The sequence below is a fragment of the Eurypyga helias genome, unplaced genomic scaffold (genome assembly GCF_000690775.1).
Source record: "Eurypyga helias isolate BGI_N326 unplaced genomic scaffold, ASM69077v1 scaffold5621, whole genome shotgun sequence".
NCBI classification, from domain to species: domain Eukaryota; kingdom Metazoa; phylum Chordata; class Aves; order Eurypygiformes; family Eurypygidae; genus Eurypyga; species Eurypyga helias.
In genome coordinates this window covers 269,433-287,728 of record NW_010228796.1, presented here as the reverse complement: position 1 = coordinate 287,728, position 18,296 = coordinate 269,433, and the positions used below count along the sequence as shown (strand labels likewise).

At 44.0% G+C, this 18,296-nt stretch overlaps 1 protein-coding gene across 1 annotated transcript in view; it reads left to right on the top strand.

Annotated features, from left to right (window-relative positions):
• Positions 1-98: 98 nt before the first annotated feature.
• The window catches only part of RAPGEF6 (Rap guanine nucleotide exchange factor (GEF) 6), a 96,606-nt gene continuing 78,408 nt past the window's right edge, over positions 99-18,296 (top strand). The window contains exon 1 of the mRNA XM_010160133.1: positions 99-167. Coding sequence (XP_010158435.1) covers positions 99-167 — 69 coding nt within the window. The remainder of the gene's footprint in view (positions 168-18,296) is intronic.

The window sequence follows — 18,296 nt, the reverse complement described above, 5'->3', positions numbered from 1 at the left end:
GATCGCGTTGTGTGTCGTCTTTCCCCGCTCGCCCGGAGGCATCGCCCCCCGCCAGCTATTTCCGAGGAGTTACAGACCTGGAGGAGCAGAGGAGTAGAATGACCTCTCCTGTGGACCCCAAGATTAAACAGGCTTTGCGAAAGAAACCATCGGAACGGACCCCGGAGGTAAGGGAGCTGCGGCTGCTTCCCCGCGGGGTCTTTAATTTGTAAATTTGCTTCGCGTAAATCCGTATTCCTTCGCGTAAATCCCACGGGCTTTCCGCCCGGTGCCCGCTGCCCATCACCAGCCTGGCACGCACAACTCCTGAGCGCAGTGCCATCAGTTACTTATTTCTGCTTTGCAAAGTTGGACCTTTCGAGACACTGTTTTAAACATCCAGCAGCAGGCTGGATAGAGGCGTAAGGCGGTTTATGAGCTGTAGGAAGAAGAGGAGGCAGATCGCTGAGAAGTACCATTATGCGTGTTTCACTGATGCAAAACTTCTGAGAAAAGTTAGCGAGCTGGAAGACTTTGCTTACCTGTACAGTGATGCAGATTTAAACAAAACCGAACTAATTATGCTTCGCAGGCTTCATAAAGAGACGTTTTTCCAGTGAGTGGGAGTGTAGAAATGTGCAAGGCTGGTTAGCTTCAATAAAACACGTTTTCCAATTAACTGACTTCTCTGTGCCTTCCCCAACTAGTCTGTAATCAGCCATGTATTTTTGGGAATGGGAATATCTTGGAGCATTAATTTAATAATGAAGTATGTTGGATAGTATTTACATTTCACTGAAAGGCTGATTGGGGTTTGTTTGCTTGCCCGTGCTTTTTTTAATTTGTTTCCCTTACTGTGATTTTGGTGAGTTTTTTTAATGTACTCAAGAATTAGTGGTATGAAACGATACGCGCTTGAGTTTGTCCCTTTGAGACCGGGAAACATCTGTTCTCCCTTGATACTTGGTGGAGAGCGGAATGTCCTGCCTGGTCTTCCTTATGAGCGAGTTGTCAGAAGGCTACTCGGGGAGCACTGCTGCAGAGGCTGCTTCAGGCTACGTCCTAGCAGGACAGGGACCCCACTTCCCCTTCGAGTCAGTCTTGTGGGCGAAATACACGTGTTCTGTCCCAATGCTTGCTTGCCCTGGGATATTTGATACATTCCTTGTGTCTCTGCTCCCTAAGTTAATGATGAGGCACTCTATGGAAAGAGCTGTCTCTCTGTTCTTTCTCTGTCCTTACTTTTATCACCCCCTCTCTTGCTTCAGACCTCTCTTTCTTTTCTTCAGCTGTAGTCTTCAGTTTGGAAAATTCCTTTGCTCGTGTGGTTTGCAGAGTTGGGCAACTGGGTTCATCACAGAAGTGTCATTCATGAGCCAGCATACCGCCCTGGCTCGTCATGGCTTTGACTTTGGGGAACAGGTAATCTGGCCTGGCCTGAAACATCTGCCCGCTGCTGCTGCTTGCGATACCCACGTCTCGCAGCCGTGAAGGGCTCCTTGTTCTGCTTGAAAATCTGATTTTTAGGCATCCACAAATTTTCCCTCAGCAACTGTTGTGGAATGCTTTGGGATTGTCACCTTATTTTGGCTAAAAGTGCCTTAAAATAACTGTTTTGCTTAACCTTGTAAAGTTAAACTGTCAGATATCATGATGTCCAGCTGCGCTGGTTCATCGGGATCTGTGTGGCTTCCCATGGGGACTGACATCAGGGACGTGTGCAGGTTTGAATTTGCCAGGGCGACTCAGTTGTGGGGGAAAAAAAAATCTCATCATTGCTAATCTAACTAATAGCACCTCCAAAAGGATTAAAAACGTAATCTGAATTCCCTTGTTAATCTGGCCCTTTTTTTCACAGGCGTTTAGAGGCACGGCACAGCGAGACTACTCGTGGTTAAAGAGAAACATGTACTTAAAACCTGGCCTTAAAACGGGGCCTCTCTGCTTGTTGCCTGTTGCCGAGTGGGTAGTTATGGTCAAATCACTTTTGTTTTCTTGGGGTACTTTTGTTTTCTTGGGGTACTTCTGTTCACATTCCTTCAGAAATTACCCCAATTTCAAGAAAAGCGCTTCCCTGTCAGTAGTGTGGTGTATCTAGGGGTTTCCATTTTTGGGTCTATACTACCTGTTTAGACACAAAGCCAAAACCAAACCTCCCCAGCGTGGCTGCTCTGTGCCAGATTTCCCAAGCGTGCGCTCGGAGGTGTGATGACAGATGGGTGCAGGGTGATAAGGCACCCGGAGGAAACGACTGCCATGTAATTTATTGTTTGAAAATCATGCTAAAGCATCCCGACTTAACAACTTTTCTTCTGTAGGCTGCAGGACTTAGGACAGGGAAGTTGAAACCAGCTTAGCGCGGTCATTAGGGTCAGACCCCAGTTTCGGGTGTCCCTGCGTAGGGTGTACGAGCAGGTGACTCCCGTCTTGAAGTATCCAGTTGTGCACACACGAAAACGTGGCTCATCTCTCCCCTCCTACTCCGGCAGAAAGGTATCATCAGCTCCTCCCACATGAAATCAGCAGCACCGGGCTGTTGGGGCACTTTGGATGTGTTTTTATACAGGAAACCCCCCCAAAATTCCCCAAACTGTGGTATTTTACCGTGAGCCAATGCTGCTTGACCACTTGAGTTTCAATTGCTTTCAGTCCCTTTCTGACCCCCCGGTTTAGGTGGGCGGTTTACCTGGGAATTACAAATTACAGGGTTGGGGCCGCACTGATTAGTAGCGGCGTCCGGTGCTTCCCAACTGTCATCTGTACAGCAGGCTCTGGAAAAATACAGGTAAATAATCCACCCCTCGGATTTCACTTAGGAGTGGTATGATTATCCGTATGATTTTGATTTTTAGGCCTTTTTCTTGACAAAACGTTTGAATTTGTAAGACCTGGGGAACTAAGCAGGGAGATGTTGAAATTTTTTTATAATTCACTTATTTTGGGGAATTATCTCGATGGCTTGCTCAAGTGAAAATTGTAATTCTTGATGCTACAAATATTTTTGTTTGGGAAAATCTCTGTTAGGGCAAGTTCTCCCTGTTGTGGTAACATTCCAGTGTTTGCTAATTGTTAAAGTGTGTAAGTTATGCATATTAGACGTGTACACGCTTGTGTGGGGTGGGTGGTTTTTTTTGGTTGTTACTCAGAGACTTCATGTGTGATAATCTTTAATTTAATTTGATGGTGGTGGGGAGTTATTTCGATGAACTCCTGGAGGTTGTAGCTCACGTGTACATTTTTATGTAATTGCTGCTCTGTTACTCCATTCCTTGGTGCTGCCCAAGTCTGGGAAATCTTTTGGGTTGTTTTTTCTTTCTTTCCTCTTTTCTTTCTTTCCTCTGCCCTGATGTATCATGAAATAGTACAGACTCGTGATGCAACCTGACCTTCTTGTTGTAAGTCTCTCAAAACATTTACTTGTGGGCTGGTACCCACCTCGGTGGCAGGTTGGCACCGCGGGATGCGAGTCCCGCTTCGGCAGGATTTCAGGCTCGTTGGTGACACAGCTTGGCCTTGGCCCTGTGCTGACACTGTCTCTCAGGTTCAGCCTGAAAGCGCCGAATTTGGGAAGCTTGTGTCAGGTGTTACTTTTGACAATAGATTATCCTAACAAATCATCTCTTCTCCGCGCGCTCTCTTGGCAGGTAGAGGAAACTTTGGGGTAATTGGACACTTAATCACTTTAAAATAAAACCTATACCGAAACGGTAGGATTTCATACGCATGTTTAATATTTTAATAGCTGCATTTGTCTTCCAGGGTTATGCTGATGTCTGTGTGGTTATTGCAGATCCTCCAGTTCGTGCCGGTTGGGAATATGGGGTTGACGTGCTTCTGTGCAGTGTTTTAGCTTTAGCACATCATCCCGCCTGATTCTTGCGTCACGGGTGGGGATACGAAATTGGCGGTTTGGGAGTGTGTTAGTAGAAGGAAATCGTTTGTTAAAGCAGTGGGAGGGAAGGACAAATGCTTGTGCCCCTGTGTGTGCACTCCCATGAAAGGTTTAATTTTTGAGGCCCAGAATTCCTTATCAGATCCGTACAAAGGCTGTGATGTTAGTCTTCTGGGGAGTGGCTTAATGCCTACCGCAGATAAGGTCTCGGTGGCTGATGGGGCAAAGCAGCAACCGATTATGCTCCTTTTTCTTTCTCTTTCATTCCCCCCCTCCCCCCATGAGCATGCTCTCTTCCATTTTTAATGGATCCTTTTCCCAACATAGTTTCCTTCTAGTTCTTCATGACTCTGTTGTAGACAGTTTCCTTTCCCTGGTTCACAGAGCTTTGCCTTTATTGGACTTCAAAGAGTGAGAGTTTATTTTTATACTCCGAGCTCTTGTATTTTCCTAACTTTGTGCTGTGTCTTCTTTCAGTAATTCTCGATTAATGTCAATTCAACTTCATTTGGTGACACTAACTCCTCCTTCTCTTCCTGTTCCCTTTTTATTAATACAGTGGAAGGAGAAAAAACCTAATTTGCACAATTGTGTCATAACAGGGTCTGCTATTTGGAGTGTGGATGTGATGCATCTTGACGGCTTTATATAGAGAGAAAGAGATCTGCACGAATATAAATCATACGCAAATAGTCCATTGGTGGGCATTATAAAATGGCTGTAACAAATAAAATAAATTATTGCTGACAGTGTAACAAAGGCACTCTTGTACTGTAGCACAGCTGAGCCAAACAGAGGAGAACATCTGCTTCTTGTTTCCAGAAATAACTGGTATTTTGAAGTGGGTTTTTTCATCCTTTTAATAATTTTCTGTAAACTCAGTAGGTGAAACAGAGGATTAGGCTTTGTTAAAATCCATTGTTTCTGTAGTTCGCAGCGAGCTTTTAGCAGTGTTACTGTAACAAGGGTGTTGTTTTTGGATAGCCACCTAACATAATCCGGACTGTAGAATCGCTACAAAGATCTAGATGCTTGCAATTATCCTAAAGCGGAATAGAAATTTCTATTAAATGAAGTTGCAGATGCAGGATTGTATTTAGTAAAAATTCCTTACGGTTAGTCTGTGGGCCTCCAAAACAGGGAAAAGAGGAGTGATGGAAACTTGACTCCGGCCATAATTTTCTACTACCTAACCTCAGTCTTACGTTTTCACTCCCATTTTTTCGTTAGTGATACGTGAGTAGTTAGGGTTCTGGAGCTCAAGCTGAAGACGACCAGCAATTACCTGGTGTGAAATACTCTAGGTTGTTCTGTAGCTCTGGGCTTCAGTACCTCTGCCTTCCCAAACTCCCCCTCAAAGATGGACTGACCGGTGCCGTGTAACTCAGATCCCTGACGCCGCAGAGACTTGATGCGGTCTTTGCACGTGACTGTGCTTGAGAGACCTTTAAAGTTGACGTATCGGTTATCACTGGGTGATAACCAAAGGGATGGTGAGCGGGTATTGACATGCCTGCAATTTACTACCAATAAATTCCTGGCTGGGTGGTTGCGTACCTTATGCAGATTGCCTTTCTGTACTCGTACGGCAACAATTATTATTTACAGTTACAAGAGGATAGAACCTTGTAATGTAATTACGAAATACCTTTGTAAGCAGTCTTGTGAAGGCGACGGATACAGTTTTATTTTCTGTCCATTTCAATGAAAAATCAAATGCAGAAAGCCTATTTATTGGCAGAAATGTTGAGTAACCGCGGCTTTAGAGAAAGCCTTGAGAGCGTGTGCGCTGCCTCCTTGACACCGTGTTCTATCAGCATCTCCCTAAGACCAGAGAACACTTAGAATTGTGAGGTTTTCTTAAGTATTGGTCTCTTTAAATAAAATGTGTTGTGAAGCTTTTTAATAGCCAAATTAATACTAAATTGAAGGTGAGCACAGTAATACCTGAGGAGTAGATACCATATTGGTGGCTGACAGCTATTGAGATTGCGTCAGTCTTATGCACAAGCAGGATATAGTTTCTTTGTTAATGAAGCAGGTCCTGAAATTCTTTATTATTTCTAATCAAATATTATTTCTTCCCCGTCACATGGCTTTCAGTTGAAGGTAAAAGAATCACTTTTTTTTTTTTTCCCCCAAGCTGCTCATTGAATTAATGTATTTAAGCTCCTGATAACTACAGTGTTGACAGTCACGGAGGATTGTCCGACAAGCCGCGGAGCTCTGGGAGAGCTGTCTCTTCAGCTGCCAGCTTCATGAGTTAGGAAGTTCTTGGTGTTTACGTTTCCCTCTATTTTGTCTTTCAGGAGTGCTTTGGGTGGGTAGTTGTCTCTTACTGTTCTATCCCTTATTGTCTCTTACTGTTCTATCCCTATGTCGGGAGTCCTCATCTCAATCTGAACTGTGGTTCCAGAAACCTCACTACCTCCCTCAAGTGCTTTGCGATAATTCATTTTTGCGAACATTGTATTTGTACCTTGTTTTCTAGGGTGAGCAACAAAGATGTTCTTCCACAGACATGTCTCAACCAAAAAAAATTGAAATAGAGACCAATCCATGCATGTTTGTTGGTAGCTGGTCAGTCGTACGTGCACTGGTTTCCCAGGGATGCTTCATAAAATGTGGTGTCCTCCTCCCCCAGACTAAGCAGGCTCAAATCTCTCTTCTGGACAGTTAAAATGAACCTCCTTTTGCATTATTAATCTGTGCCTGGTTGTAGGACTGACCGAATTCACAAAGTCTTGCTTAAGATCAGTGGAGCTGGGCTCCTGCAGTTGTTCTTGTTGCCATGTGGGCACGGCTCACGCTTGTGTGGATTTGCCTGTTTCTTGGCCAGAAGCGCTCAACAACCTGGCATATGTTTCGGGACCCAAATAAGTCAGATTATCACTAGTTGGAACCTTAAGTACAACACACTTTCTGAAGCTGAAATCAACCCTAAATTAGTTACACTTAAAAAACAAAATCCATCTGTTGTTTCAAATGAACCAAAATACAATATTGGAGCATTTACCAGTTTTTAACCAAATGTTAATGTATGTAAATATTCAGCTATAAGGGCCTCAGTGTCTGTCATAGGAGGGTTTTTTTGTTTGTTTTTTGACCATTTTTTGAGCTTGTTTTTGTTGTGCTTTCAGCACCAAGACTGAATGTGTTGTTCCTATTGGTCTTTTTGATGATTTATGTCTCGGGGACACAAATAACATGATGTTGAGCCTTGGACAAGGTGCCGTGTTCACAGAGGAGGGCTTCTGGTTTGGCTGTTGTGGAGCTGTTGTCAGTCTGGAATACCTGCAAGGAAACCTCGCTCCTGGTGAATAGAAATAAGTATTTTTTTTCCAGCTTGCTTAACAGTTAAGGCCTGTTGAGTTCAGTCAAATAGAGATTAATGATTCCAACCAAATAAATGGAGTTTCAGGGCACTGGTTTAGCTTCCAGTACATACACTGGTTTACTGAAGTGTCATTGACAAATAGGTTTTTCATAAATTTAGAATCTGTTGAAAATAGATGCCTTGTTTGAAGAATTTAGTACTAAACGAGTAGAGAAAATAACATGAATGTTGCTGGTTTTGGGAGGGCGTTTTTGGTTTTAGAGTCGGTGTCCGTATTAACCTGCATTGTGGGTAAAGGATGGCGAACTGTCCTGCAAAGGAAAACCTGGACAAGAGTGAAAGGAGTAAAGAAACCTGTTTTCGGGGAGCAGGGAAGTGTTGTGACTCTTAAGGTGCCCTGAAGTAGGTGTACGAATTCTCCTGATTTAATTAGTTTTGCGAAAGTATTATGAGCCAAAGCTGTTAAAAAAAAAAGTAGTCCAAACTAAACTTACCAAAAAACTCTCCAAAACCATTTTCTTTTCGCTTTTCAGGTTGGGTGAAATGCCAAAGAAAGTAAGCTTGTAATAAAAACTCAGAAAAGTGAATTGGGGTGAGCATTTGTTCCCCGCCACCTCAGGCAGCGCTGACAGCCTGCACCATGCTCACCGTTCTGCCGTCTGATGGCGGTGACTTCGTGGTGTCTGACCTCCCTGGCAGCTGAGGCCCCATCGAGGCTTTCTTGCTGGTTAAAGAATGATCTGGTGCTTATGCCGTTTTGGCACAGTTGGCATCACTCCAGCAGTGGCTTTGGCGCGACGTGTTAAAACTGACCGCGCGCGTGCTGATTTCTAAAGCATCTCCTTTCAGAACGGGTCATCGGGTCTGCCTTGCTGCTGCTCTCCCCAGCATGGACACAGCGTTGGGTTTTCATCTGCGGTGGCCACTTGGACCTGCTCCTCTGAACCAAACATCTTGGTCCCCCTGGTATAAATCTCGGCAGGTTTCAACCTTTACTTGTGCTGACTGTGCTGTGGAGTACCTTTACCTCTTTGGCCTTGTCGGAGCTGAAGTGCTGCTTCGCTTCAGCATCGCTGAAGTCGGAGATGCTGCTTCTGTGACAAGGGATGCTTGTTGGTTTTGCGTACAGAATTGGAAGGTTTATTATAAATTAGCTGCCCTGGCCCTTTCCTCCTGCCTGTTTTGCTCTGCTCAGGAGCTAGTTACAACCAGCTGTGTTTGATGCTTCGTTTTCGATTCCCAACTGCTGCTCTTGGGTCATGACTAATGCAAATTCCTGCATGTAATATTAAGTCTGCTATCCAGGACAGGGATGTATTAAAGAGAAGATGAAATTACAGCACGCTAATAACTCGGTGGACTCGTGTGTATTGGCATTGTTTGCAGAAAGTCCAGGGTTTGTGCTTGGTGAGTCACTACGTTACACACGGCGAGGTGAAAAGCTGTGCCACCGTCCCTGTGTGTCTGCTGGCTGTAATTTCCAATTCTGATTCATTGAAGTGAAGCGGTGAGTAGGAACGTGGTTCTGTTACAGGATACAAGTGAATGGACATCTTCAAGCGTTGTCTTGGCCTTCTGAAACGTGTAGTGCCTCTATCTCCAAGGGCTAGTCCAGCTTACGGAATACAGGAGCGTGCAGTTAGGTCTGGCTGAGACACAGCCCCGGGTCTGAGCCCCGGGGGGCTTGAGGAACGATATGAATGAAACTGGTGAGCACAGTTGTGTGCTGCCTGCTCCTCTGGCTCCGAGCACTTCTTGCGTCTAAAATTTGGTGGAATTGTTGAATTTGAACATCGTAATCAAGCGTAATGAACATATGGCATCTCTCCTGTGTGTAGTCACACAGAAAAGTCGGAGGCTCTTGCCTAATCTTACTTGCTGCTGCGTGTTGGGATTCGTTTGGAGGAAGTAGGGCCACAACAAACGCAGTAAGAAAACATCTTGGCTTTGTAATTTGTGTGTCAGTGTCACCTGCTTTCTATGACTGTTCTGTGCCTGCGTATGTATGGTTGTCCACAGCATATGTGTGTGATTGTCAGGTAGCTTCTCTGGAAGATACATATAAAATAAGGGTTTTAAAGGAAGCTGTACTCTAGACACGCTTAGAATCCTGCGTGGGAGGAAAGAAGACTGTGGTGGTGTGTGTGTGGCGCTGGTTCTGCTGCGGGGCTCGCTAGATTGGAGGGAGCCCTGCTCCCCCGTCTCGGGGAGGAACATCCCCTGGTTGGTGATGGCAGGTGACGATGTCTTCGCTCTCCTTCCCTCTGGAAGAGCTCTCGTCGGCCTCACAGAAATGCTCCTGAGTATTTTGTGTCATGATTTAATGTGTCCAGAGTCTGGTGTGTGGAGGGGCAGCTTTGTCCGAAACCCCTGTTACCAGGATGCCTCTATTGCTTTTTTTGTTTTGTTTTTTAAGCTTCTCGTTCTGTTATAATCCTGATACAGAGAGAGACTCTCTCCAGTTTCATTAGCATTGTGCCTGTTGACTCAGTGCTGGCTGTTGGTTAAAGGAATTTTTGAGTCTGGTGTGAGTAGGTAAGAATGGTTAGTCAAATACATCAAGTTCCTAGTCCTCCTGTGAAATCGTTCTTGGAGCACAAAGTCTTTTCCAAGTCTCTTGCCTTTCATTCCTCTTTCCTTCACCTCGGCTCGGAAAGCACAACCAGGAGGTTCGGTGCTGCTGCCCGATCCCTGACTGAGCTGGTTGTATTTGGAGGATTTCCTTGCCGGTGCTGCTGCCCGGGAGGCACGCTGTGTAAAAAGCTCTCACCATGTCGTGCTTTTGGACACCATCTCCACAGTAGTGAGAGAGTGGGAAGAGCCCCACGGCACGACTCGCCTCTGCTGCGGGACTTGTTCTCTCGTGCTGGGCTTGGTGGTGGCCTCTGCTTTGACATAAGGCTGTGGCTGCACCGTTGGGGATCTGCCTCCGGGTGCTTTCAGGGGGCTGTCGGGATGTCCTGAAAGGGATGAGCATCCTTCCTCTTTATTTTTTGTTCCAAGAAGCTGGCTCTAGAAAATGCAGTCAGCGGTTCTGGGGTTTTCTGGCCCGGTGATACAGTTGTCAACAAAGCTTTTGTATCTGGGAGGTTATTGTAAACAGAAACTCCCTGTTTTCACTGCGTGGTTGTCGCAGCAGGCTAGAAGCTTACACAGATAGTATTTACAGATCTTTTTCAAGCTGTTGGCCCAAGTAACTGTAAGTAAAGAACAGAGATCACAGCAGCTTGCTTCGTGATAATCTTCACAGTAAATGTGGGATTTAGGGCTCAGCAGATGTGATTTTGCAGACTGGGTCATACATTATTATTGATCAGCTATTTTGAGCCTAGGGATCTAAACTATGATGATAGGATGATGATAAATCTAGCTTGTAGGAGGTTGAAGAAGAACTCCCGTTTTTTGAACGTTGCTGTCACGGATGACCCTTAATGCTCCGGAACAGCCGTGGGGATGTTGCACGCTGGTGAGCACCCCACAGCGGTCCTCTGCATGCGGGGAGTGGGTGGCTGCAGCAGCTGCTTGTTTGTACTCGGGCTGCTAAAGTCAAGCTGGTGACCAGGCAATTGAGTACCTGCAACTTGCAGGTAACGAGCTCTGTTTGGCTCTTTTTCAGAAGGAAATGAAACTTCTGCTCCATATGAACCTTAAACCCTGTTAAAGGAGCAACTGAAGTTAGTGAATCGGGGTGGCTGTTTCCCAGTGATGTTGCAGGCGGCGTGTGAAGTGTTGTTGCTCTAAGATTACTTTTCCTACCCTTGCTTCCAATTACTGGTCCTGAAAAACTGGTTTTTCATTTTAATGGCAGCTGTGACAGCTGTGAGAGTGAAACCAGGAATTATGAGGGAGTCCTGGAATTCTTTATTGGAACTTATTTCCTGTAGTATCCACCTTTCCCCATGCAGTGGGGTCATGCACTTGGTTTCATCTGTGGAGTGGTAATTTTATCTGAAAGTTTTTACTGATTAATTAAATTTCAAGTGTGTAATGCAACATTTTTCTAAAAAACCACGATTTTCTATTGTATTATATGAATTTAAACAGTGAATTTCAGGGGCTTCTTAGGTAGTAAGGGTGTGCTTTACAAAACCCTTAATCTGAGATAAAAGGCAAGCCCAGTGTCTTGTTACTGACCTTGCAACAGGAATTCCTTGGGGATATTAAAATAGTGAAGAAGGGCGAGAAAAGGGTGTGGAAGGAGGTGGGAGAGAACTGCAAGTACACTTAGCCTTCAGAGAAGTTGCCAAATGGGAAGAAAAACACATTTCTGCTTTTGTTTTCTGAAAGTGCAGAGGGTGGAGGGCAATCAGTCAAGACGTGTAGGTGTTAAATTCCTTACAAAAAGAGTATTAAAGCCCCAACAAACCATACTAAATAAAAGGAGTCATAACAAATTTATTAATTTTAAAAGAAAATGTATTCAAGTAGTATACCAAAACTTAGTTTGTGTAAGCTTTACAGAGGAGTTTTCCTCTAACATCTGACAAAACTGATTCTTCTGTCATTTTGCATTAAGAGAACTGGGTATCAGTTTATAGTGTAGATAAGAAGATAATGTTCAGCCTTGACAAACTTGCACGTGTGCTGTTGGAGGAGATATTGGGGCGAAAGTGCTTGGGTATTGCCCACTTGTGCCCAGGCACTGCCTCTGAGGCAGGGAAGGAAGCCAAATATCTTCAAGCTGTTGCCTAGGCATCCCTGACACACTGCTGTTTCAAGGAAAGATGACATGCTGCTGCTTTGCTCCCTGGCTGTGCTTACGTTCCTGTCACCAGAGTGTAAAGAGCTGGGAATCTTCAGATGGAAATGCGTCTCTTGGCATTAGAAGGTGGCTTGTCTTCGCAATGGCCAAGCAGCTGCACGCTTCCAAGGACCATGCACTTTGGCTGAAACTCTAGCTTGCAGGGTTTCTCCCAATTCCGTGGAGCACGTGCAAAAATGAGTTTTCATTGAGATGTGTGTTGGAGAAGAGATCTGTCAAGGGCATCTGGAGCTCCCATGTCCCTGCAAGAGGCCTGCCGTCACCATAAAATAGGGTTGCTCGTGCTGGTGTTGCCAGACAAGCTATTTCGAAAACCAGGAGGTCTTCTTGTTCCAGTGACCTCAGGCTTAAAATATAGAGGGTTTTCCTTTGTTTGATGAAACTGTGATACACCCTTCTTCCTCTTTTGATGATTTCAATGCAGTGTTTTGGAAATACCCTTAGTTCAGGGAAGCATGCACCGATTGTTTAGCATTCTGCATCTGGTTTCTCTGGGTTCCTTAGCTCTGCTAATTATTGGTTATCTTTTAGCATGTTAAGAGAGTCTAGCGAATTCTTCACTAGTAGAACAAAAGTAACTGCCTTAGGGGGTTCTCTTAGTAATCTTTTTGTGCCTGATTAAAGCACTGACATTGAAGCCATCCATCCTCCATAGGCTGATTAAAAATGAGCTTCAAATGTTGGTCCTCTTGGTCTGGAGGGAAAGAATTCTTGTGGTGTTGCAGGCACATACAGTCTGGCCTTTTGGCCAAGTATGAATTCCTACAAAGAGACAGTTCCAGAGCTCTTGTACCGTTTTCCACCTTGACAGTTTGCATTGAAAGAGCTGGGACTGAGGTCTGCCCTTGTAAACTGGATTGTGTATTTACCGTTAAAGGGTGATGGGATCTTCTGCTGTTGAATGGTGATTCTGGGAGGGTTTTATGCCCTTGTCACAGGGTTGTGCTTGCCAGTGGCCACTGGATATTGTGCGTTATCTAGGGAGGATGTTCTACCTAAAGCTGATTAATTTTGCTCGATGTTCTCAGGGTTCTGTGAAACGTTATCCAGCCTACTGTATGCTGCGTTGGCTTGGCTAAGTGGAAGTGGTCTTTCCAACTGTCTCAGGGGTTTCTGTTCCTGTTTCCCATTTGAATTAGGAAGGAAACTGGCAGTCCTGTGTTAGACTGCTGACCTCTTGTCAAATACATTCATTGCTTCGGTTTGTGTTGGATGCTAAGGCTTCCTTCAGCAGACTCTTCCAGAGATGCTGTTATGTGTTTACACGGGGCATGGTGGAGTCTTCAAAATGTGCTGGTAGTTCTGTACTGCTGGGCAGTCTTAGTGCAGAAGTTAAGGGGTTAATCCAGCTGGTGTGGTCATTAGCAAAGATCTCTTGGCTTGGCCTACTGAGTCAGCCTGACTCCAGTGCCGTGGGGCCGCGCTTCTGGGTGAAGATCGCAGCTCAGGAGGGGCCTGTGCTGTGCTTGTTCCTGCTGTACGCGTCGGCTAAAGCACAGCAGACCTGTACTTAACGGACGTTGTGTGGCCAGGCAGAGCCCATCGCAATCACGTTTTTAAGAAAAGCTGAGAACTTCCCCAGTTCAGGTCTCTGGAGAGTTTAGGTCTCAAATCCACCAAATCAGGCGACGTAGAATTGGGAGCTCATGGACTTCAGTGTTTAGTGTCACAATAATGTTGCTTTGATTTTTTCCCAAGCTCTAGTCAAACCTTTCTCTTACATATTTTGACCTGAAGTAATGCTATAGCTCTCACGGTCGTGAATGCTTGTGTAATGGTGTGGAAGCTTTAGATAACAGGTCTTCCCCCCCTGACACCTGTGCAGGATGCACCGAGTGAGTACTGCAGTGAACTAGCTGCTTGAACGAGAGGCTAGTACACTCTAAATGCACTGCTTTTCAAGAAAACACAGCAGAGGTGTCCTAATTTTCAGTATTACTGTGTAAAATGTCTGAACTGCAATACCGCATCCTTCCGTTTCTCCGGCAGGGTGGGATCTAGAATGTGTTCTGTAGTCACAAGCGTGACTGTCCGGAGATCGGGGTGTCGTAATCTTTGATTGCGGCATTCTGGGTGCAGACTTCGCCTTTCGCCCAGCGTGAATCTTCTCCTTTAATGTGAGCTGATGAGTCAAAAGTTTGAGTCTTAAGCTCATAAGCAGCCCTCCAATGCATTAAATTAAGTTTGATACTCGGATTAAGTTTAGTATTAGGGTTTTTTCATCTTTAGTGAATAATTGTGGCCTTACTCTCTGAAGGCAGAATTCATCCTTTTAGATGAAAGAATGATTTGTTTAAAAGCAGGTTTATTGTACCTCCGTAGGGGCTGTGGTTGGATAACGCTGGAAGAGTGAGGTGTTGGAGGAATCGCTGAATGTTGCATTACAACATGTTGGTCGTGGTTTCATAGGAATGAGAATGTTGAGATTGGCTTGTTTTGGGTTTCTATTCAGAGGTGATTGTAGCTTCTCAAGTTTTCAGTCTCTGAGCACGGAATGGCTGGTTGGAGAAGTTTCCATATCTCATGTACTACAACCCAGCGGAAGTAACCCATGTCTTGCGTGTAATCAGTTAGTACCTGGCTGATTTAGGATGGAGAAGGCAGTTGCTCTGCTTCCTGTCTATAGCTCATGCACGCTGGTCATGAAGCGTGTTATGCTGTGGGAAGCTGGGTTCCTGGTGGGTAGGCTGCAGGATTTGGAGCTAAAAATTCCTGAGTAACATTATCACCTCACAGTTGATTCAGTCCCTGGCAGTTCACTCGTTTGTTGGTTCTCCTAATGTTGAAGCTGTTAATTTTCTTAATTAGAATTATTTCCTTTGTAATGTTATGCATCAGTGGTCAACTGTAATTACTAGGGAAGTGCACAGGTATCTATCTCTGATATTTATGTTGATTTGGTTTCAAACTTAAAGCCTGTCAACTCAAGAGATGTGAATATGTATACACAGAATACAACTCCTCAGTTTGGATCAGTCAGCTTCTCTGTGGTTTGTGGCACAGGTATGGTTCAGAACTACAAAAGTAGGTCGTGAGGCAGTGGCAGGGTGAGTTTTTAGAGTTTTGCAGTGGTGGGTTCCATTTGGAGGTAGCAGTAGTGCCCTACTGCTTATGGTCTGGCTTGTGTGTTTGCTACAAGATGCTCAGAGCTACTGGTGACACTTGGCTGTTTGGTGAGGGATACGTGTATGTTTGCCTGTATATGGATACACACGTACACAGGGGTACATGTGAGAGGATGTTGTAGTAGCTGCGGCAGTAGTAGAATTTCATCGTGGGAATCTGCATTGAGATAAACTACTTCTCTCCAGGACATAGCCTACTGTACAGTAACTTCCCGGGATTGCTGTGTTTGGTAGTGCTTGGGTACCCTAACACCAGCGTGCAGGAGGAATTACCGGGAAACATACTACTGTTGTCGTCTACTGGAACTGTTTCATAGTTCATAATGGCATTATTATGTGAATAAAATAGCTAGAGCTTGATTTTTCTTTTTTTCTCCCGTGGTTTTATTGAAAAAGGTTATAGGAGAGCTTTACTTTTGTGTGATTATTTTATTCTTCAATTATAATCTCATTCTCATGTGTTTTTTCTAATGGTCTGGTGCATTCTCATCAATGTTGAATGAAAACACTGAATATTTTAGTTAGAAGCAGTGTGATGACTAATATTTTACTGATGCACCAAAACTTTTTGAGACAGTTTGTAGAGCTGTATTCCTCTCTATTACCTAGGTACTGAGTGGGTGACCTAAGTTACCATATTGATAACAGATCTCACTGTGTCTTCACAATTATTTATTAAGCAGGACTTAATTTCCTGACAGACGTGATCTTTGCTTGCTTGAGCTGTTGAAGAAATAGGAAATTACATACTGCAAAGCACATAGCAGTGCCACTATAAAAATAACAGTATTCTCATCCATTTGTTTAAAAATCTGACGACCAATCTGGTGGAAACAAGCTGCAGTAAAGTGTCATTATTCTGTCTGTTTGTCTCTCCCTGCTTGAGATAACTACAGCTCCTGTTCAACAGGTATGGAACCTTACAGAAACCTTCGCTGGCTGCAGCGGTACGCTGGGCAAAGCATGATGAAAATAAGTGAGGAAATCCTTATGAGAGAGTGTGGTCATGTGTTAGATGTGAAACAGCAGTTGCTTAATGCTTTATTTTTATATTATTTTTATATTATTTTTAATTTTTATTTGTATGCAGCATGTATGCTGGAGCTCATCTCTTAGAATAGGAGCTCGTTTAGTGTTAACGGGGTGCCATTTTGGTAAAATAGAATGTTGAATCTCCATTAGTAGCTGGTGGAGCTCTAGTCCAAGAGGGAGGAAAGAGAACAAACTCCGGAGCATTCCCTACAATAGGAGCAGAGTTGCACATAGGTGAGGAACTCAGATGTTCAACATCATGGAACCGTGTACGTACTCCCAAGTTGTCATTACCAAGGAGCATAGAATTGACCTTTGGGTTTCATCCTCCCCTCCTCTCTCCCCATCCCCAGGTTTCTGTACCAAATTTCTTATTAAATAAGAATCTACCTTTTTTCTTGGCATTTCAGTGTTCTGACCTTTCCTCTCACGATTCCTTTTTTTTTTTTTCTTTCCTTAAAGGCAGTTTCAGATGTTGGTGCTTTCTTGCCTGCTCCTCTTAAAAGAGCAGGGAGTGTCTTTGTGAATCAGGCAAGGTGATGTGTCTGGAGTTACGACAACAACGCTCTAACTGAAATATTGCTGATTGATGGATGCTTGTCCCCTGGAAGGGAGACTGTTAATTTTGACAAGTAGTCAGCCACTGGGACTAGCAGAGCGCTGGCTGAACTGGAAGCCTGAAATTGCCTGTTTTGCTTGTTGGTTTTGGGTGTCTTTTCAAGAGCCTGGGTAAGGAGGCTGCTTTTATGGTCTTTGATCTCTTGCTGAAAAAATGTTGGTTATAAAATCCTGAGCTCTGACAGATGTAAGCATTGAGATCTAATTTTGAATATTCTGAGCTTCCCATCCTATTGAACTCTAGGAGCTCAGTGTTTCCAAGGCAGCTTGCTTTTGGTTTTCTGTTACCAGCATATAGGTCTGAAAGATGTTGTAGAGCTCAAGTAATGAGTGTCTGGGAACTTTATGGTAATGTTTTACTTGAAGATACTTTTTCATAGCTGTACTTTTGTTCTGAACTATGATAAGGACTGAACTGTGCTTCAGATATTCAAAACTCTCCATAAACTGCTTGCTTTGAAGCAGTGGCATTTGATGTTCCTGTCTCTCCAGTTCAGGGCCCTTGGTATTTCACTCTGCAAAATCAGCTTTTCCAAAGGAAGTTTTTTCTCTGTCGAAGTCAGGCTTCCAGAAATGCTGACTCAGTTAATGAAACAGCAGTAAAAATAATATAAAATTTTCCCTCCCTCATTCCTTTAAATGTTTTTCTTTCTGCTAAAGTCTTATATCAACATAGTCCAGGGCTCTTAAGTGGAAGGTGTTTATCTCTATTGGGTGTGGGAGCTATTGGTGGATAGAGAAACTTTTTGTTTTATTTTCATGTAAAAATACTTTGCTTTTTTTTTAAATTCTCAGAAGTATTCTGCTGAATGGAGGTACTTTCAGTCTATAAATAGACTGTAATAGTGGTTCTAGGGTCTCTGTTCCTAAAGAAGATCTGACTTTTTCAGATTTTGTTGAGGATACTTCTATTCCTAGGAGTGGAATGTAATTCCTGAGTCTGTGTCTGTAGCCCTGTGTGCATGTTATAAGGGAATATAAGGAAGTAATATAGAAGGAAACTGTATTAGCCACATTGAGAGACTTGATATTTTTGCAGGGGGGAAAAAAAAAAAGGTGAAAGTCCAAGCACACAAATGTTATTTCTGACAGTCTGCAAAAAAAAAAGCCAGATTTTAGTTTCCTATTTGTAGCTATACTCATTAACTGGTTCTGTCAATTGTAATTGCTTCCTGCATTCACAAAAGAGTGAAATGGGGTCCCTTTATGTCTCTCTTCTCCTACAGAAAGGTGATGTAATAACTAGGCTGACATTTCCTCACTTGGAAAAACCAATATCTGTCATCTGTATGGGTAAACGTGAAGGTTGGAGTTGTGGCAGGAGTCCTGTGCCATGGTCATAATACAGCCCATAGCTGTCGGGTAGGAGGTTGTGGGCTGTAATCTGAGAAAGCAAGTTCTTGGTCATTTGAAGCAGTTCAGTGGATGAGGAGCCGTGATTCTGCGTTACAAAGCCATAATAAGTGAATTATGATTTTCAGCAATAGGAATACTCAGTGTTGCTCCAAATGCCTACGGGGAACAGACTGGCACCTGAGGCCAGAAAACCGT